General features: G+C 39.4%; 1 protein-coding gene across 4 annotated transcripts in view; it reads right to left on the bottom strand.

Annotated features, from left to right (window-relative positions):
• The window catches only part of NRXN3 (neurexin 3), a 1,750,257-nt gene that overhangs the window by 1,087,497 nt on the left and 640,030 nt on the right, over nt 1–22,730 (bottom strand). For all 4 annotated transcript variants that reach the window (XM_028496242.1, XM_028496240.1, XM_028496243.1 and 1 more), the window contains 2 exons: nt 18,606–18,809; nt 12,086–12,112 (listed from right to left, as the gene is read on the bottom strand). In XM_028496242.1, coding sequence (XP_028352043.1) covers nt 12,086–12,112; nt 18,606–18,809 — 231 coding nt within the window. The remainder of the gene's footprint in view (nt 1–12,085; nt 12,113–18,605; nt 18,810–22,730) is intronic.

The raw sequence follows: 22,730 nt of genomic DNA, 5'->3' as shown, positions 1-22,730 counted from the left end.
GTACAGAACAATACTGCCCAAAAGCAATTTGTGCTTCCGATGTTTCTTTGAACAATCAAAAGAAGAATCAGATCAATTTGAAATCACATTTCCTCATTTTAAATGTTAGCCTTCTAACATAGTAGTATTTAGTAAGGATTTCTAAAAACATATTTCTCTTTAGGACCTGGACAAATATCCTTAACATGGTAATCTATGGTATTCTAATCGGATCTGCTGAGATTTCCTTCTTTGTAAATATGGAACAATTTTCCTCTTACTAAGTAATCTGTATTCATACATGGAGATTTCTCTTGTCATCCAAAGTTTCAAGTCATTAGGCTTATAATTATTAATTCAATAAATGTGCATTAATGCCAACTATATGTCTGGCACTGGCTAGACAGTGAAGATACAGTGACGAATAGGACATTTTCCCAAACGGTGAGGAATCCAAAGATTGGTTCAGGAGGTACACATGTAAGCAAGTAAAGCAACACAAATGTGATAAGACTTCTGAAAGTTGTGCATTCAGGGTGCTCTGGAACTTTAGAGATGAACAAACCTAGACACGCCTGAGGAAGGGAAGGATTCACATGAGTGGTGACCCCTGAGCTGTCATGAAGGATGAGAAGCAGTTGGCTATGGAGATACAGACAGAAATGGTACACAGTGCATAAGGTGAAGCATGGATGCAGAAACGGAGGTATAAGAGAGCTTGGGGAAGTCGGGTAACCACAATCTGTTTGCTGAGACTAGAGCACTAGGGTCTAATGAAAGAGACAAAAGACAAGGAATACCAACTAGGCATCTGGCACATGGAGGATGACTCAGCAATTAGCAGTTATGGCATTGCAACACTACCCTGTTCTTAGACATCCCTATGTCTGTGATAATTCCTAATTCATCCTCTATGCATCCCTAAATGCCAACTACCTTCCGGTCACAGAATTAAGCAGTGCCTTAGAGACTAGTTATGAATAAGAATGGGACACTAAGATGCCTACAAAGCTGAGGTGAGGAAGCCTGACTCTGGAAAGGTCAAGGTTACAGAAAGACAAGCTAAAGAAATAGGATTTATTAGTGACTAGATGCAGCGTCTTTCGTGAGGACCATTAGCCCTTGTCCTGGAGTGCTGATTGCGTTCATCTAGCATCAACATTTCAGCATCTGAGCTGGAGAGGCAGTATGTGCTGTCGTGAGGAGCACAGCATTGGGGTCAGCTATACTGAATGTGAAGCCAGGCAAAGCGTTTCACATGATTAAGTCTCATTTCTAAAATGAGGATAATAACACCTTATAAGACCATGGTGAAGATTAAACAAGATCATGCAAGCAAACTGCTCATCTCAGAGCCTGGCATGCAGAAAACAATCTTGGCTATAATTTTTACTGTAACTAGTAGCCATCTGTAAAGTCGATCACTTTATATAACAATAGCAAAGGTTTAAAATTTGTTATTGCAAATGTCCTTGTATATGGACTTAGCAGCATCCATATTTGCTGTAACAAAGGAAGAAAAGCATTCAGGGAAAATTTGTAGAGGGGAAAGAATGGGGCTGTGTCTTCACTTAGTGTTCAATTTTCTTGCCTTTGAGATGTCAATCATGAGATTCTCATCCTACCAGGTATGTAGGGGTATGGATAAACTCAGCCATGGATAAGTACCTGGGCACTTACCTAGTCATTAGGGTAACAGAACACCTAGCTTTCCTATTTCTGATAATCAGCAAGTTTTTTTAAATTGGTTCCTTTATCAAATAGGGAGTTTGCTTGTAAATAACAATCAGTGAATCAAACAGTTAAGTTAAACATTCCAACTATTGACAGGTATACAATATGACTTGAATTTCAACCATGAATTTCTTCATATAAGGAGATGGCAAGCCTTCTCTAGCCATCCCCTCGGCCAATGGCTTCACCATACTGTCTTTATTCACCTTCTACTGTGTTTTCTTTTTCTTTGTGAGATCAGAAAGATACAGACTTTTTCTACAGTGATAAAACACATTCCTCTTATGCTACTCCATTACAAATACTCATGTGTGTCCTTTCTCTTGGTCTTTGCCTACTTTGCACACATTATGTTGTTGCCATCTGCTGCTTCCGTTCCCTTCCTGTTTTCTGTCTCTGCTGCTCTCACCTCCCCACTCCTGGGGGCATCCTCCTTTTGGTCAGTGGGGTAGTTCCTTCTCCTTGGCAGGAAAAGGGCTTCCTGACAGACTGTCACAGGAAAACCACTCAGAGGAAATAGACAGGCCTTCTTCTCTCCACCTTGAACATTTCTAATTTTCTTACTTTTTATTTTCTTAAGAACAGAGGAATAGCCCCCTGTTTATTGCTTTAGATTTTATCCTGCCCACACTTGTGGGTAACATGAATTTCATTTCTCTGTCATCTCCTAGACTTCAGAACTAAACTTCACTCTATTCAAAATGCTGTTCACCCAACAACTAAGAGTTTAGGTCACAATACGCTTCCTAATTTGGTATCTTTGCAGTGCTTCCCCCCCTCGCACCCCGCATTTTTTAAAACTAATTCCGAAGAAAATCATGTCTCGTAGCATCATTAAAAGACTACAACTCAGGTGACAAATACTGTTCATTTGATTAAGAATCAGAAAATGAAATTTTTGAAGACTCATGCCTGCCACTAATCACCCTGAGACCTTATGCAATGCACACACCTTCCACAAGCCTTGGCTTCCCCATTTGTAATATGTTAATATTTAAATATATGCCCCCGACAGGCACACTGGGAGGATCCTGAGCTCATAACTGTTCAGAGACTTTGCTTCAGGGGATATGATCTCTATTACATTTTGTCTCTCTTTTAGAACACATGCCTTTTAACATCTTCCTATTGCAATATAATGTCAGCCATTCAGGAAGACTTAGATTACTATAACTAAGCACCATATACCTCTTGCTTTCACAAGGCTTTCGGGATGACAGCAAAATTGTTTTGTATACAAATATTATATAATCAGATTTAATCTGAAACAACTTCACTTTCAGAAGGAAAATGTAAACAACCCCTTTAAGATTTATTTCTCTAACTTCTAATAAACATCCAGTTAGAAAGCCTTGTGATTTTAGTCACTTAATCGATAGAACAGCCAGAAAATTACTCTGCTTCTTTCAGAAGCAACATCCCCTGGTGTCTAAGTTTTCTTCCCAAAATTGATTCTAAAACTGAGAAAAACTCTGTTTGTTGAGATGCTCTGAATCAGTAGGGAGACTTGCACTTTGTGGTTAACTGTTCCAGAAATTCTATAATTCAAATTATAATCTTCTCCTAAATAATGTATGAGTGAAACCTGCTGCACTATATATATATACTATATAGTGAAAAGCAACAAAAAAGAAGTATATTCACTGATGCATTTATCTTGTTATCAAACAGGAATAAAGGGTTTGGTTGGTAATGTTAACTTGCCAAGTGGTTACTACACGTACTACACCTCATTGATAAAGTGATCCTTCCTAATTTTCAAAATATAAACTGTTCCTCAATATAAACTGTGCCTAACACTAATACTTAGTGAACTTGTCACCTTGTAAACCTTACTGCGGCAATTAGACAAATAAAATGGATCTGAGTATAAAAAGACATTTTCAAACTGTAGAATAAAAAACAGAAACACCATTTATAGTCAAAATTAAAGCGCCTGAAACATCAGCTGTTGACATTTTGTATGGCTCTAAGCAGGTGGTCAGCTGCAGGAGGACAAGCCAAAACAGAAAAAGGAAAATAAGGAAAAAGACGTGACTAAGGAGACCCAGTGTTCAGGGCCTCAGCACTAGGAACATACATACATTGTGAAAAAAAAGAAACCATTATGTTGAATGGAATAATGAAATGAACCACTGCTGAATAACATCTATGAGAAACTCATCTGGATTTTAAAGGTACATACATCTGAGTTTCAATTTCTCTATGAGAAACAGACAATGAGGGGAAAATGGGGGTGTCCCTAGTCTATGAGGATTCATTCTGCATTCTCCTTGGAAATCCATAGTATAAATCCCTAAAACTGATATCAACACCTGGAACCCAGTTAACTCTCAGTAAATTTTCATCGAGTAAGTGAACAAAGAGTGACAACATGTAATGTGTACTGACACGCATTCACCTTCCTTCATGAAATTCTTCTGACTCCAGCCAAAGCCTGGCCAAATTGGATTTCATGAAAACCTTCATTTTGTCTGAAGTTCCCTGCTTTACAGAGAAAATAATATTTATTCTTTCAGATTATTAGGGATAAAAGAACAAATTCACTCCAGTTATTTTTCTTCCTTTTAGAATGACAACAAAACAAAGAGTTGTAGTTTATATTTTTCCGGCTTGTAACTCTGTATCGATTCCTAAGAGTATTTGTAAAAATAATAAATTAAGGTAGAGAAATGGGTACAATTCATTACCTCAGTGACTTAATTATTTTTTAAGTATACACTATGTCCAAGGTAGCTTCAGGTCATGAAAATCCTACAGTGGCCAGATATCAGCATAAAAATTTTAGGCTGGGGGGTTTCCCTGGTGGCGCAGTGGTTGCGCGTCCGCCTGCCGATGCAGGGGAACCGGGTTCGCGCCCCGGTCTGGGAGGATCCCACATGCCGCGGAGCGGCTGGGCCCGTGAGCCATGGCCGCTGAGCCTGCGCGTCCGGAGCCTGTGCTCCGCGACGGGAGAGGCCACAACAGTGAGAGGCCCGCGTACCGGCAAAAAAAAAAATTTTAGGCTGTGTTGACATAAGATATCACTATATGTATGTACATATCTCCAAACTATGTACACTAATTTAATGGAAAAGTACAGTGGCTTGAACTGTGATTGTAAACAGTTCTAGGAGTCTATATTGCCGCTCTTCCCAGACAGTTCAGTTCACCATAGATCATTCCTAAATTGACAAGGTGTTTGCTCATTTTTAGGATGTCAAGATAGAGAAATTTTACTCCATTATTTATCAACCTTTTCTAGAATTCAATAACTCTATCAACTTTGCTTATATCTATATACTTCATGAAGTGTGTTTTTAACTTCTTTGTTTTTTCCATCTCCTTTGCTATTTCCTCTGCTTCTTCCTTCTATGAGACAAAACATTCTCCTTGGGAAGCCACTTATTTATAATATAATGCTTCAGTCTCACTTCTGTCTACTCTTTAATTGGGTGCTTGACCCCAATCCCTTTATCCTTTCTAAAATCCAGATGGATTACAAATGTTAAAATACCTTACTGAGTGAACTTTTCCATACCAGGAGCCCACTGTACGTAAGAGAAGCAGACCAAAAGGTGATAGATTTGCATGCTAGAGCCCAGGGATCAGTTTCAAATCCCAGAAAAAGTGGTCTTAGCTAAAGCCACTGAAAGAGATGTTCCTTCTTCTGTTTTTCTCTCTTCTAACCTGTGCTCAAAGGACATTCTCAGAATTTGGGGATGGATGGTACTGTAGTTCTAACTGCTAAATGGTCATTAATTCTCTACTTCTCTGGGCATCATGTATAAATCTGATAAGGCCTGAACCACCAGCCTTTGCGTATGTGTATGGAATATGTGTAATTTCAATTACCCAAAGGTCCACATGTGAATCTCTTAACATACTGACTTATGCTATGCTTCAACAAACTGGCTGAAACCAAAATACAAGATCTCCTAAGAAGGGTATGACCCTCTTCTCCTCTTGGTGAACTAGCCCTCCTTTCTCACAATGGTCTGAATAAACGTGATGACTTTTAAATCCATGCCAGGAATGGGCCAAGGAAGCCAGAGAGACAGTAATGTTCTTAGCCAGAAATCTGTACCCTTGCTGCAAAAACTCTTATTTCTCTGACTCTCTTTTATTTTAGTTCCTGTTTAGATTATACAAAATTGATATTAGAAGATATTAAAGTCACAAATATGATATCACTGAATCATATCTGTGTACTTTAAAGATAATATTTTCATTTTAGAACACTATTAAGCTTTTATTAAAATGATATCAGAGTCTCCAAGAGAAAAACAGAAGAACTCATGAAACCAAAATATTTTCATTAGTTCTGGGTTAACATCAAGTATTTGTTTGTCATAATGCACTGAGGGCGGAAAAAAAAATGTGATGTTCTCATCAACAGTATTAGTAATGCTATTGATGCAGAATCCAATGCAACTTTGATGGCCTTGAAAAGAGTTTATTATTGCCCTGAGTAATAGACTGAAGGAAGTAGGATGCTCATTTTACAGGCATCTATTAAGCTACCAAGAATGGTTTTAAGAATACAAAGGTGTCCATTCTTGAACAAAAACAGTTCTCAAAAGATCATCTTTTCAGTTGAAATACTCTGCTAGTACTAGTCATCCTCATCATCACCCAAACCGTCACCATCACCACACATTCAGCACATGTTACGTTCTAGCTTCTGTTCTTACTCAAAGACACAGATACTGTAATTATGCCCATTTTACAACTGAGGAAACTGAGGGTTAAAGTAAATCGTCCACAGACACAAAACTCATTAGTGGTATAGAAAGGGTTGAACCCAGCCTATTCGGCTCCAGAGTCCTTTTGCTGTTTGTAATACTCAATGTTTAGGAAGCATCCTACTATCACAGACTAATCTGCCTACTATTGATACTATGAATAAACTTACACGTGAGGTATTTTATATGTCACAAGAAATAGAAAATATTCCAAAGAGAAACAAAATTACGTGTTATCTTTTAAATTTCAGGTTTTGGTAAAAGTTGAAGTACACCATAATCATTCCATAAAAAAATACAAAGCCTCAGGTGTTATGCTGATAGCTGGATAAAGAATAATACATTATTGGATATAAGATTCTGCTTTGTGATTTTTTTTCCATCTTCACTAAAACTCTACCAAGAGAAGTGGTAGGATCAGGCTGACAGCAATGGTGATCCAAATCTTGGAACGGATACCAGAGAGGTTCTACAGTTTCCTTCGCAGGGACTTAACAATGAAGAAGTCAGCCTTCCTGGCTGACCTGAGGTAAGCGTTTCTGAGTTACAGGGATAAGCTAAACAAGTCAGCTCTGGGATTTCTAGATGAAGCAGGCCTAAAGATGAGGTCACTTATTCTGGTACCACAGACAGGGAAGACAGAGAAAAAGAGAAGAAAACCAGAAGTCTAGTGTAATAAATTTTAATGCCTACATTAAGCAAGAACCACCCACACCCTGTCGACTCTGCCAAAACACTGGCATTGAGTCTGCTTGGAAACCCAAAGCACAGAAGTGAAGGCAAAAAAGCAAAAAACAGGTGCGAGGCAGAGGAAGTACAAGAGAAGGGATATTTAGTAAATACTAGTAGCTTTCAGAGGCATGACTTGGAGACATGTAACATCCTTGGGATGTTACTTCCTTGCAGCTCTTATATTATTGTGCATCTCTATGATTCAAAGATTACAGAGTCTGTGGGAAGTGGACAAGATTATAAAAGCTGTTCTCAGACACAAATGACTACATTGTGGCACTTCATCGTTTTAAGGTCAGTATATTTTTGTATGTCAAAGAAGGAAAAAATTAATCTTATCACAGGTAAGTTAGTAAGGTTTCAAGTTCAAAGTAACTGGGGGGAGCTCTACATATACCTAAATAATCAGGCATATACACAAAACTCACGATTTCCTCACAACTTTCATGTGATATATGCCCTCCTTTCCAGAAAGATTGAGAAAATGGCCACACACAGAGGAATTAGCCTTTGAGAGAGAAAGATTGGAAAAAAGGGGGGAAACTGATATTCATTCATTTGTGTTCACTATATTCATTCATACTATACTCATATGTAATCAATATGAGGTCACTGTATTCATTCATACAGCACACAGCTTAAAAGGGATGGGATGAAGGAGGGGCTCAGAAATCGTAAGGCAGGGTCACAATCAGACCACGTTAAAGACGACAAACCATTTTACAGACTTTCATTTGAGCAAACACCCACGAGATCAACAAGAAGTTCATACCTGTTTTCAGAACTGCATGCCTCTTAGGTACTGCCAGCCTCATGGAACTGGAACCATAGGAATGAGTGATTTCCTCCAGAAATCCCCAGAAAGCAGCCCTGTTTTCTTTAGCTGTGCTCCAGGTCACCCTGGAGTTCAACCCACCATGATGACTGCCAACTCCGTTGCTCTTCTGCAGTTTTAAAGTCAGTTCTAAATTGGAAATTTCCTTACTACTTATTTTGAAATATCCCTGGCAGATGAATCAAACATAGCATATCCCCGATTCAACCAAAGACTTTGACTGGCACAGTCTCTAATAAATGTTTGGTGATAACAGCCTGAGAAGAGTTTATGGTGTGGTATTCTTGCAGGATTTGGAAAGCAGGGGTAGTAAGATTTGGAATGAGTAATGATAAGTAAATCATAGATATTATGGGGAAAGACAAAGTACTGGAAAAGAGAAAGTAAGAAAGGGAGAAAGACAGAGAACCTGATTAGAAAATTGTTTCTGCTTCTTGGAAACCCTTGTCATGGAGCTGTATCAGTTACTGACAGAAGGGCCAGCCAAGAAAGCCAAAAGGAAAAAGGCTTTTGTCTTGTGATCACTGCCCTCTATCATGTCCAGTTGTTTTCTCCTCACACTGGAAGATGGTCCTTCTTCATGTTCTTCTTGCCATTAAAAAGACAGTCACACAAACCCTTGGAAATAGCCATTTCCCTGAACGAACAATATTTTGAGGCAGATGAACAGGGAAAAAAAAAAAACACATGATGTCCTTCAGTATGTTACCTGACTGACTTTTCACAGAACAGGCATTCTAAAAAAGAATTAACTGGAAAAATTCATGAACTTATATCCAAACTTAAAGTTTAATTCCCTATGTCCCTTCAAGAGAAAAAAGTTTTGTGTTGCAACTTGAGCAATTACACCCTATGACAGTTACTGAAATGCCAGCTGGAGCTCAGGAGTAAGTGGAAAGTCCTTCCCTCTCACGTTCAGGCTGCAAATCAATCTTATTTCTTGTACTCTTCCAGTGAAAAACTGTGTAAGAGACAGGATCCACACAACTTGAGATTACAGAAACAACTTGAGATTCTATAACAGGTTGAACTATGAACTCTGATATGTATGTGAGAAGAGGGGTTTGGAAGTTCTAGTCACCTGTACCTGTTTTATCTCCTAATTTAGTTGTATAGTCTTCTCAAACTTTTGTATCCAAGGGCCAATAATGGTGGGAATGGAATAGAGAAGATACACAATAAAAATGATAGGTTTTTGAATTCTTATGTTTTTTCTTAAAACATAAGAATAAGATTTATCTATTAAATAAGATGCATGTGTATTTGCATTCTTCTGCATCATATATCACTTTGCTTTCAATTCAAGTTTTTACTCCAAATCAACAATTAACTTCAAGAAAATGTATCACATATACTTTGTGACTCTACATTACCCTGGGTACACATCTATACACCTCAGCATTAAAGGACTTAGATTAGTTTGAGGAGCTTGTGTTTTGTTTTGTTTTGTTCCTATTCAACCCCTGTACAACTAGTGGGCACTATGTATTCTTTCTCTGATGCTTTCACCAAAACTAACTTCCTTAGTATGTTAAAAATTTATCATGAGAATTCAAAATTGATTTTTCAAAATCCAATCTTGGCTTTTTACCTAAATATTGATTTAAACCAGTTATATTCTTTCTACTCTGTGATCAAAGTCAGGAACACATCTTTGCTGTGTGCATTTCCTCTCGATGCTGCTTTTGGTGGCTCTGAATAGAAAATATTTTATCAGGCTTAGCAAATCTGCTGGCATCTGTGTCCTGGAGAAGAATCACTGTATTCCCAGGAGAAAGAATTTGGGAACTTGTCTTATGATGACTCTCCATGGCTGATCAGATGGAATACATGGAAGTAAATGTAAGATAAAGTATGGATAGAACACAAAAAGCAGGCCCTGATACCCTGATCAAATAACTCCCTCAGTTCTCTGTTCTGCAAATAAGTCTCTGAAGCCAGAAGGTGCCAGATTCAACTATGGAAGACGTTTTCCACCTTCATGCTCAGCTTTCATCTTATTTCCTTCTGGAAACTAATGCAAAAGGAAAAGAAAAAGTTTTCTATAGATATGCTATATTTTTTTAAGAAGCCAGACACAGATGACTACATGTTATATGATTCCATTTATACAAAATGCCCAGAAAAGGCAAGTTTATAGAGACAAAAGCAGACCAACAGCTGTCTAGGACTATGGGTAGGAGAAGGGATTAACTGCAAAAGGACCTAAGAGAAATTTGGGGAGTGCTGGAAATGTTCTAAAATGTGAATATGGTGATATTTGGACAACCCTAGAAATTTAATAAAAAATCACTGAACTGTAGGCTTACAACGGATGAACTCTGTGGTATGGAAATTATATATCAATAAAGCTGCTTAAAGAAAGAGAAAACGCCAGTCTTTGGAGAAAAAGGATGTTTCAATTAGACTTGTAATGATCTAAATATCATGAGAAATTTCTGGCTAATTAGAAATATTTAAACACAGCAATATAGGACATTGCTTAAATTAACTGAAAGTGATGCCAAGACAAGCAGAAAGCACTGTACTTTAGGACGTTGTGGCTTATATCAATTTTTTACATTTCTTTTTGTTGTTGTTGTTCATTTATATGGAACATTTGCCACCCAGAACTGGATTTGGGCTTTATTAGTTTGTCATCCTGATAATGTATCTCCCAAGAAAGAAGGTTAAACCAGCTAACACCTTTAAAATTTTTAGAAGGATGGGATAAACAACTAAATGAAATGTAAGAGGCTATCTCCTTTTCTGAGTTTGTTCCTACAGAAAGACCCTAGCAAGGAAAGAAGCAAAAAATCAGAAGATAATACTGAGAATCATGTGTGTTAGATGCTCAATCAGGCCAATTTTGTCTTCCTGCTCCACAGGAAGACTGTATTTCCCAGTTTCCTCTGAGTTTAAGATGGAACCATGTCTGACAACATATACGCAGAAGTGATGTATGGCATTTTCAGGCAAGGCAATAAAACATATTGCATAACTATCCAAGCTCTCTCTCTCCTCCCTATGGATAGAACGGGAAGTGGAAAACTCCAAGGTTGCTGAACCCAACTCATGAAAGAATCTTAGATGCCTGAATTACTTCTTCGAAGAGAGCTGACCAGGAGAGCTGCTCAACTGGCATTGGACTTTGCCCGAACAAGAAAGAAACCTTTTTTGTTGAGCCATTGAAATGCTGGGATCGCCTGTTGTAGCTTATCACCCTAACCAATTACCCTAGTTGCTTAATTGTTATTTAAATGCCTTAACTAATATAACACACGATAGAGCTCAAAGTATATTTCTTCCTTTCTTCCTTTTATCACCTAGTTCTATTCTTTCCCTCAAGCCCATCTCTCCTCTTTCACCTCCTATTACCCTACCTCACGACTCCAGTTAATGTGCACTTCTGAGACAGAGGAAGAAATGCCTGAGTAGTATTCAGCCTGTTCCTCATTAAGACCCTTCTTCAAGAGGTGGAATATTTGAATGGAATAAGGTAAAAATAATAGTCTGCCATTCTTTATTCAGAAGAGCTAGAATGTATCTCAAGTCTTTGGTTAAAATGTTGCATTATTACCAAGAGCAATGCTTTGCCCACCCTCCTTAGGGAAAAAACAAAAACAAAAAAAACCCTACAGCGATAAATGCCAAGAAAGAAAAGTCAGAGTTGGCAGCCAGCTTGTGGGTCATGAACTTTGCTTTCATTTTCTGAAGCTTTTGGTAGTGGAGAAGTGCATTCTGGTTGCTCTAATGCTTTTGGTCCACCCCTGAGAGTTATTTTCCCAAAACAACAAATTACCATTTCAATTCATTTTCAAACTATGTCATTATCCAGGTACCCTTTCCTCCTTTTCTGCATATAGAACAAATGCAAGGAAAGAAGAGAGGACCTGCCCCAATTCCGAAACCACACCCTGGGCCACGCTCAGCCCAAACCATCACCCCAACCCTTCAGCTTGTCAACCCCAGTTCCCCCCAACTCCACTGTCAAAAAATAAAATAATTCAAATAAAAAACAGCTCATAAAACAGTAAACAAAATAAAGTCAGTTTTCTTTTTTTTTTTTAAAGAACAAAATGAAACTTGAGGGAAAACTTACTGGAGTTACAGTTTATCCTGATACAGTCTAGATGGGGAAAAATAAATGAAAGATGAAATTGCATCCTTCAAGGTAACAGCTGCAGACATCCAAAAACAATCAGTCCACCCTTCCGGGGACAGACACACGCAAGAAATGTGGCCATTTTATATATATATATACAGTATGCACAAGTTTAAGGGTGGGTGTATATGTACAGTATATTGTTTAGTAAAGTTGGATACATATATATATACACACACACACATATATATATACACGTATGTATAGAGATATATACTGGTATACATATATATCCACAATAGACACCGAGTAGGCTTCTTTTTTTTCTTTCAAAAATCCTATTCACTTATATAAAGTATTTCAAAACTGGACTTTGAAATATTAATTTTGTTAAACTTGGAAAATACTGCAAAAATTTCCCCACCAAATGCAGGTTTTAGTTTGTTTCCCTCTACAATTGGTTTTTCTTAAAATTTATCTTTAAAAGTAGCATCAAGACAATTTTTGTTTTAGTGTTTCAAAGATATATCACCAGTCTGACCATATTGTACCATTTTAAAAAATCTGTCCATGAAGTTTCTCAGTGCAGTATTTAACCCTTTCTCTTTTTCTAAAACCAAACTCCCTCCACCCTCTCTCCTCAGGTCAGGCCCCAAATGCTATAGAGATTTATGTAGGCAGACTTGCCGTTATCCTCAGAGGTAAGGAAAGGGTTAACACCACCTGGTCATTTTCTGTCATAAAATGGCCACTTGCAAACAGCTAACCGCACAAACACCCATCCCAGATTTTAGAGAGGCGGGCTCGGGTGCTGGGTAGAAGGAGTTGTATGATGTTATCATAATTGATCGGGGTCTCTGCTGTGGTTTCAAAGGCCCCCAGACCAACCCGCTCATGAAGCCCGTCTCCGTCTTCCTGCCTGAATGCTCCGACTGAATCAAGCGCCCACAGCATTTGAGGAGAAGGCGAGACAGGCACATGGGGAGGAGGTCTTGGGCACCTTTGACATCCTACCTATTTCACTCTGTGATCCTGCATCTTGAAGAAGGAAAATTCTTGTTTTTTAATGGGAAAGAGAGGGAATAAAGGGTGGCTAATTTTCTTGTGCTGGTCACCAGACAAGGTATTTTGTGCCAGAGATCAGAGTATCTATCCTTTTATTAATATCTGTTTGGAGTCAGGGACACACAGCGTAAAAGGTCTAGAGCAGAGTCAATGGGTGTTAGGAGGGGTTGGGCAGAACGGGCAGAGAAGTGTCTCAGGTTAACTGTTACCAGGCTGCCCAGTTGAACCTAAGTTTGGTTTTCAATTGTGGGAATTCCTATAAGAATTTGTTTAAAGCCAGACATTAAAAGGTAGAAGTAAAACGATAAAGAAAAGGAGAAAATTACAGGAAAAAAAATACAGTTAGAAACTGTGCTTTTCTTCTAGCTAAGGTAAACCCAATAGTTTTGGAGGACTTGTGGAAGATAATGCCACGATTTGAATTTCCTGAAGTAAACCATTTTAAGAAAGCGAGAAAGAAACCAGTGGCAAATGACAGGGCAGAATGAAACTACGTGAATCCAGATAGGAGCAATTTATAACACCCAAGCATTCCGAGGAAGGGGGCAGGAAGCTTATTTGTTCCCCAGAAGAACATCTCTTGAGAAAAAAATCTGGGTTTGGTTTCGTGCGGTTAGGTTTGTCATGTGTCGTCAACCGCAACAGAAAAGTGGGAGCAAACAGCCCTGGAGCAACTGGTACGATCACCGGACAGAGGAGGCCATGCCCCTGGTGAGGACTGGGGAAGGGGAGGGCAGGGAGGGAGGAAGAAGTGGGGCCTCAGCTGCCAGTTTGCCTACCATCACCCAAGGCTAGAGAAATGCCCCTCACTGATGGATTCAGGAAAGAGGGGAAGGAGAAGTATGGGCGTGCTTCAGAGAGGGAAAGGGAAAGAGTGAGCCTAAAGCAACAACCCCAAGAACTTTAAACAAGAAGTGGTTTTCTGCTTTGGTTTCTGTGCTGCTGAGGATTTATTCTTAGTCAAGGACCTGGTCTAGGCAGAGGTGTTGGGTTGGGCTTGTCCTTCTGGGTTCACTCAAGTGGTTCCATGAACTGAATGGTGTCTTTAAAACAACGTGAGGGGCTTCCCTGGTGGCGCAGTGGTTGAGGGTCCGCCTGCCGATGCAGGGGACGCGGGTTCGTGCCCCGGTCCGGGAGGATCCCACATGCCGCGAAGCAGCTGGGCCCGTGAGCCGTGGCCACTGGGCCTGCGCGTCCGGAGCCTGTGCTCCGCAACGGGAGAGGCCACAACAGTGAGAGGCCCGCGTACCGCAAAAAAACAAAAACAAACAAAAAAAACAACGTGAGGACTTGGAGCTTTCAAGATAGCAGAAAATTGGGTATGTTAAGTCAAGAAGTGAAAAATTATTTTGCTACTTTACTTGAAGGATAAGTTTGAGGAGAAAAATCTACCCCAGTTCCTTGTTCACAGGGTCTGAGAGGGTGGTCTTGATAGTGATGATGTATTTTTTAATGAAAAATGAATCAGAAGAACTGACCTGGGAAGGCAATTTCCTTTAGATCTCCAGTAGCAGCCGAAGTTCTCTCTCTGCCTGAGCCTTGGCATGGTATTTGAGGGATGTGGGTATGTGTGTGTGTGCTGTTCATTCTGTTTCAGTTTTTTCATTTAATTTTAGTAAATAAGGAGAAATTATTATTTTCTATATTGATGAGCTTCAGGTTGAGCACGGAAGAGGTGAATGTTTCTAGGAGTTTTATGTCTTCAGTGATGCATACAGTAAACAGTAGTCTGCAAGTCCATGTTTCCAGAGAGAGAACATCTGGAGAATCTGAATGCAATTAACCAAGCTGCATGGCACTGCCTACAAGCCTCCACCACTGAAGAAGGGTTGCCTGCATTCTGCTGAGGATTCTTACAGGCCCATGAATGAGGCTGTACCAATACTGATTGACTTTTCTGCTGTATGGCTCAATTCAAACCAAGCACTAAGAAAAAGATGCCTTCCGTGCATGTTTAAAAGGTGACCATCCTGAAAGCAGTTAGAAGTCATTAAGTCTGTCACGTCGCTAATCCACAGTATTGATCTGTGGAGGTAACGGATAACCCATGATGACTGAGTAGTTTAGAAACATGGGTAGTCCCACCTCTGTGACCTACTTTCTTTGTTTCACATCTATCAAGCAATCATAAAAACACTACTGATTTATCTCAGAAAGTTACTGTGAGATTAAAATAAGGTTTTCAAAATATTTAAAAATACTATAATATTAAAAATTATTATATCTTTTAATCCTAAGAGATAAAAATATGATTGGTCAATGGCCAACCTCAAAGCTTTTAAAAACGTGCTATGTGTAGCTGGACATTGCTCATGGCTGCTACTGCCACGGCTGGCTATCTTCAGAAAGCAAGGCCCTTGGAAAAGCCTAGTCCCCTTGATATTTAAGAGACACGTTACATCAGAAAAATACAGACATTCATATCATGACCTTATATGTGTGAACAATTTGAAATAAATTGGAATATCATTCGTGCCTGTGCTAGAAAAGAGACACAACTTAAACGGAGGGAGGGATCCTTTGAAGTTAGTTTTGGGGATTGTGTACGTAAATGCACACTCTGCTTGGAGATGTTTTCTACTATAATGAAAAAAAAGGGTAATATGAATTCATGACAAGGAGAAGAAAAGCATTTATGAAGGGCTATATTCTGGGGAAGGGGGGAAGAGAACCTTCAAACAAAGCATGAGGATGAAGAGTTGTGTACACATGTACAAGGAATTTAAGTTCAGTTTTCTGTGTTAGGTTTGAAAGAAAGTAAATTCAAACCAGTAACTGTGGTGAACCATACCCTTCAGGGAAAAAAGAAGTGACCATTGTTTCTAGAGGAGCACAGCGCTCTTTTGCCTAAGATGCCTCAACTTAGGATGAGCTACACTGATCATGTGCAGAAAGGAGCCAGGAGGCAAAAGCGGAGTCTTTTAAAAAAGCACACCTCCCAGATTTTTGTGACAGTTTAAAATGCAAAAATAATGCTTCTAGGAATACACCTGGGATCTATGACTGTGTGTGTGTGTGTGTGTGTGTGAGAGAGAGAGAGAGACAGAGAGAGAGACAGAGAGAGACAGAGAGGGAGAGAGAAAGAGAGACAGAGAAAACCTGTTCATCTCTTTCTTCATCCCCTTTTATCTCCCTCCACCTCCATTTTTCCTTCTAAGATGTGAGACCTGTCATAGTTGGCCTTCTAATCTTACAAAACAACATCTAAATAGGAAAAAAACAAAGTTTTTGTGACAGTTTAAAATGCAAAAATAATGCTTCTAGGAATACACCTGGGATCTATGACTGTGTGTGTGTGTGTGTGTGTGTGAGAGAGAGAGAGAGACAGAGAGAGAGACAGAGAGAGACAGAGAGGGAGAGAGAAAGAGAGACAGAGAAAACCTGTTCATCTCTTTCTTCATCCCCTTTTATCTCCCTCCACCTCCATTTTTCCTTCTAAGATGTGAGACCTGTCATAGTTGGCCTTCTAATCTTACAAAACAACATCTAAATAGGAAAAAAACAAAGTTGTCTGTTTAAAGGCAATGTGCATTTCCCCAGGACCCTACGGGGCTGAATATTCCTTATATCTCTGGCTCTCTCTTACCTTGAAATAGACAGTTAAAAACTGACCCTATCTTCTTTTCTGTGAGCTAGTTAGGAGGTCACATTTGTCTTCATTTTAGTTGTGGGAGGGGTTATTTTTTATTTTTATTTCTTCTGTTGTTTTTCAGAGAACTTGACAGTAGGCTACTGGTGGTGGTTTCAGGTGGGGAGGATGGTGTAGGGAGGGGAAGGTGAGGGGGACAGGGGAATGCCAGTCCCTGCAGGCTGCTCAGTACACTCTGTTCTCAAGGCTGTTTGCTATGCGGGCCGCAGGCTTTGGGCCTTTGAAGGGTTGAATACCATCTTTTGATTTACCATGGCTGATGGTGGGGAGGATTGGAAACTCAGGAACACCCACAAAGATCTAGCAAAAGAGGAAAACAAAACCCAAAATAACCAAACACACACATACACAAACCAAAGAAAAACCAAGAGACACACTGACAACAGAAATCAAATGTGCTTGGAAAAGAAAAAGGGCATAGTGCTGTAAAAGCTGCAACTTGGAAAAAAAAAAAAAAAGAGAGAGAGACACAACTAAACAAGCCACTGCTCAAAACAGTCTTCTGTGCCCTAGAGATTTTTAGGATTGTCGTATAGGCATTTTTCAAGAGTGACCAGTTGACCTGACAGCAGATAAGACTGGTATTGATTTCCCACCTTCCCACCGGCCATCTAGGGTTGTGTATCGTCCTGCATCTGATACATTTGTCCATCATGTCTTCTCCATGCCTCTGACAAGCCATTCCACTGACATCTTTATGAAGGAGTTGTGTATCTAAACATATTCTACACAGCCAAACAAATCAGAGGCTTAGAAAGTTTGAGCTCAGCTGTATCACTAATCCTGTCAACACAGGGCACTGACTTTCTACTGAGTAAAATCAGCAGAAATAGAGATTGCTTTTTTTCCTTCCAAAAACCAAGAGGTCCTCACTCTCCATAGAAGATTGATTAGAATCCAGTCAAGAAGGTCAGCAGCCTGAGAGGATGTGAGGCCATAAAAGAGGGATTTCCAAAGTATCATTATAGGTAATTACAGTAGAAGAACAGGTCCTCTCTCAATAAAGCTACAAATTTGAAACTGTCATAATTTTTCAACACTAAGGAAAAACGGATATGTATTATATAAGAACAGAGTAACTGGTAACAGTGTGACTTAATAATTTTTATAAAAAGGGCCGTCTAGTGAGGGTAGGAATGTCAGGAAGGAAGAAGGGATACATATGAGGAGCCACACCATCCTTCCATGTGTCAGAGATTCTAAACTTACAGAATTTTCCCCTGACGGGACAACAGAAGTAATGTGACTTGTGCTCCCCACTAGGAGAAAGTAAATATAAGGAGATACTAGTGTCATCAAGGCCACCAGAATTTCCCATGCGAACAGTCCCTGTGGAGCTTCAAACAATGCATTTCTCAGCCCACTCACATGGCTTCGTTCTCTCAAACACCACCCTCCAATTTTGCTTCCATCTCATGCCCTGTCCCAGTCCTCTGCTTTGACTGTTTTGAGTGGTGACCAAGGAGTTGGACTTAATGGGAATGTGATTGATCAAAAGATGGACCAAAGTAGCGTGTTTTACACAAAGCTCAACGATTCAAAAAACCAAGAAAGGAAACTTAGAAAACAAATCTTCTAGTAAAGAAACCACCACTGTCAGAAACCAGAAATTGACATCAAAACCTCATGCAGAAACAAGGAGAAGGTGTTTGTTGCTGTTGGGATTTATCCTTGGCCTATTACACAAGAGGTGAGCGGCTAAATTTCAAGAAACAAACAAAGAATTCAGTCAAACCAATGAAAATCAGAAAAGAAAGGGAAGACAAGCCCAAACAGAGTGGCGGAGGGGACTTCATACGATACCTAAGTTAACCATGAGCTTGACGCGCCCCCCGTCCAGCTCCAAACGCAGGGTGTCAGCAGAGTCCCTGGAGGTAGTAGCCACCAGCAGCCCATAAGCTCGCTGGGACATGAAGCGGAAGGACACGTCCTCTGCCTCGGTGTGCATGACCATGGGCATGATGATCTTCATGTACATGCTGCCGTCGTAGCTCAGGATGGACGCCTCTGCAGAGAAGAAAGGAGGGGATCGTCAGGATGAAGGATGCCAGAGTCTGCCTTTGCTTGCAGGGTAAGCAGAGTAGAAGGAGAGGGCACCAAATTAGTAGACAGGTGGCTTGTGCTTGCTAGACCTCCACTGCCACTTTTAAGCTGTATGCAGACCCCTTAAACTCTGAGGTTCTATGTCCTCATTTGTAAAAGGCATCTGATGGCACTGGTCCCTGCCCTACCACGCTCACTGACTTGTCAATGGTACCACATGAAATAATGGATGTGAAGGCATTTTGCAAAAGTGAAAATGCCCTCACAAATGGTAGTAATTCTGTATGCTGTAGACACGACAAAGCAAAACAAGACACTAAACAAAACTTGAGGCCTGTAAATATTTCATGAAGAACAGGAGGGAAGCAGCAGTTTATAACCACCACAGCAGACGAATACATACTTGCCAGAGTGCTGCTAGAAAAAGAAAAGAGCGGCAGCACAGCCAGGCCCCGTAACATCTCCAGTGGCCAGGCCTTGTAGAAGTTTGCTTGGCCCGTTCAAAGAAGATTGATGGAGCCAGGGCCAGAACAACAACAACAAAAGCTAAGGACACCTTTGGGAACCAGACATTTTACTTTTATTCAAATAGCACTTTTATAGGAAAGGAAGAAGCTCACTCTTATTTGAAACCTTCTCTAGTCCAAACATTTTGGTTATGAGCCCTCCACCCCCTCCAATATGTTATCTCATTTAATGCCACAACGTGGGTCTATCATTCCTACTTTCGAACAGAAAACCAAGGCTCTTAGGGGGAGCAGGTTATCATCCCTAAGTCACACAGTCTGGATTTTAACCCGGTATATCCAATACCAAGTCCAGGGCCTGTTATGTAGCACCATGTTGCTCAAAACGTGAATTTGTTTAATCATTTATTTAGCAAATATTTTAGAGAACACAGGAAGTGAATATCACTCACATTCCTATGAAGCCATCTGCCACTGAACTCAGCACCTGGCACTGAAAAGGTCCTTACTAAATACTTGCTACATTCCAATATGCACTATGGAGGGTACAAAGGTGAAGCAGACGACATCCCCTGTCCTGAAGGGAGACTATGCACACACAAATAACTACTAGAATATAAACATGGCTAAATGACCCAGCAAAGATATATTGATAAAGCCAGGAGCATTCAGAAGAGAGAGGCTATAGCATATAGGTGAGTAGAATTGATGTGGTAAAGTCTGAAGCTGGTCCTGATAGATGGGTGGGGTTTTTAATGAAAGAAGTGATGGCATCAGATTTCACAGGTAGATAAAACAGTATCTCTATACACAAAAAGGAAAGGAGAGGGCTATGCTCAGATAATAACAAACTTCAATTTAACAGAAGTGTCAAGCATATTTTAAGAATAGTTATACAAAGGTGCTTTGAGATTAGAATAAAATCAATGGACTTTGGTAGATACTGGGAAGTAAATGAATAGTTTTAGATTATGAGGTACCACAGTATGCTCATTTGTGACTATATACCAGGCACTCTTCCAGGTGTTGAGGACATGACAGTGAACAAAAGAAACAAACATCTTCTGTCCTCGTGTATAAAAGGCATAGGAACACGGAGAGACCAGGCAGACCAAGTGGAAAGTTCTCAAAATAGTACGTCATCATCATACACCCAACCTTATTTACACAACACACAAAAGGTCCATGAAAAAAATATAAATACACCTGTCATTCCTGGGAATCAACCTTCACCTGGGTAAAATTCATGACATGCTCATAGTTGTATATTATAATGTGCAAACTCTAAGAGGATCACAGATAAAGGTGTGAGTTACAGATACCATCAAAATGAAAAACATATTTTGAAGATCTCTTCTCAGATGAGAAGCATTATCTAAATGTAACATATGCTCAAGATGTAAAAGAAACGTTTATCTCCTGAAAGAGCAGAATCAAAAGATCAATAACAATAGCTAAAATTTATTGAACACTTACTATTTGCCTGGTGCTTTCTAGGATTTTATATGCATTAAGATGGCACTTAATCCTCACAAGTACATCGTGAAGAAGACAATATTATTATATTTTATAGATACCAGGTCACACGTCCAACAAATGGCAGAGCTGGAAGTTAAATGTAGGCAGTCCGATTCTCATGGCTGTACACATGATGATTCTGCCAAATTGTGAGAGTTATACCAGGAGCACACCCATGTTTCTTAGCACATAAAGTACATCTATAATGCCTCATGGCAGACTGTGGTGTTCTTGTGTGTGTGAGTGCATGCACATGCATGCACACGTGTGCACATATATATACATACGTGCCATTATTTAAAGTTGTATTCTATGAACATATACAATTATATAGAGATGATATGTATTTCTAATTAATATATTGTTATATATTACTAGGCACAATGCTGTGTGTTTGTGTAATTATGAACACCATTAATTATTACTATGTACCTTCTACTATAGACACCCACACAAAAATACACTCCTTTTTAAAAGATGTTAGGGTATTCAGTGAGCCATGAGATGGTTGTTTTGATGCATTCAACTTAAATAATTCCAAAACTAATGGCCACTTTTATCTCTCTGGATATGTATAGTGGCAGAATATATGCATAAATGAATGTATCTTTATGTCAATATTGGTAGCGTCAGAGAACAAATATCAGGTGGATATGTAGTTAAACACCTAATGGTACAAAATAAAGTATGTATCTCAATGTATACCTTTGTGTGTATCTTGGTGAGTATGTTCTACTATTAACATAGTATTTTTAAGGGGAGGTGATGAAGCAAAAAACGTAATATAGGAATCAGCTGAAACAAAATTTGTTTCAGAATTCATATTAATTTTCTTAAAAGATTTCAAACACAAGGGGTACCATGAATGGAATACTATTCAATGGAAAATAAGTCTAAATAAGGAAAGTTATTTGATCTAAAAACTATCAGATTATTGAGTGTTGAAAGACCACATCATGAAATGCTGACGTAAGAGTACTTACACAGTTCTCCTTTTAAAAATTTATTTATTTATTTATTTATTTATTTATTGGCTGCGTTGGGTTTTCGTTGCTGCGTGTGGGCTTTCTCTAGTTGAGGCGAGCAGGGGGCTACTCTTTGTTGTGGCACGTGGGATTCTCATTGCCGTGGCTTCTCTTATTGTGAAGCATGGGCTTTAGGTGCGCGGGCTTCAGTAGCTGTGGCACACGGGCTCAGCAGTTGTGGCTCGTGGGCTCTAGAGTGCAGGCTCAGTAGTTGTGGCGCACGAGCTTAGCTGCTCCGCAGCATGTGGGATCTTCCCGGACCAGGGCTCCAACCCGTGTCCCCTGCATTGGCAGGCGCATTCTTAACCCCTGCGCCACCCCTGCGTCCCCAGTTCTCCTATTTTGTTCCTCTTTTCCTCCTTTACGACTTCCTTTTGTCTTAAGTGAATATTTCCTAGCATATTATTTTAATTCCTTTGATGGTTCTTAACTAAATGACCAAGTAACTAAGAGCTACTTTCTTAGTGGTTGGTCTAGGGCTTACAACATACATCTTAATTTATCAGAATCTACTTCATATTTATACTAACTTAATTCCAGTAAGATACAGAAACTTTACTCTTACATAGCTTTCTTCTGGTCCTCCTTTTTGTGTTATTATTGTTATTCATATAATGTCTCTATATGTTTCAAACTCAAAAATATATTGTTATAATTATTGCTTTATAAAAACTTCTTTTTATGAAGTGAAGAAAGGAGAGCTCAGATATATTTATAGAGTTTTTTTAAAATAAGCTTATTATTTACCATGTCTGTCTCTCTTCATTTCTTTTTGTGGATTAGCGGTACCATCTGGTGTCATTCCCTTTCTTCAATGTAGCTTCATTCATTTTATTATCAAATATATTACAATTCTATATGTTATAGGCCCAACA

This window comes from Physeter macrocephalus, chromosome 11 (genome assembly GCF_002837175.3).
Source record: "Physeter macrocephalus isolate SW-GA chromosome 11, ASM283717v5, whole genome shotgun sequence".
NCBI classification, from domain to species: Eukaryota; Metazoa; Chordata; class Mammalia; order Artiodactyla; family Physeteridae; genus Physeter; species Physeter macrocephalus.
This window is presented reverse-complemented; position numbering and strand designations above follow the sequence as displayed.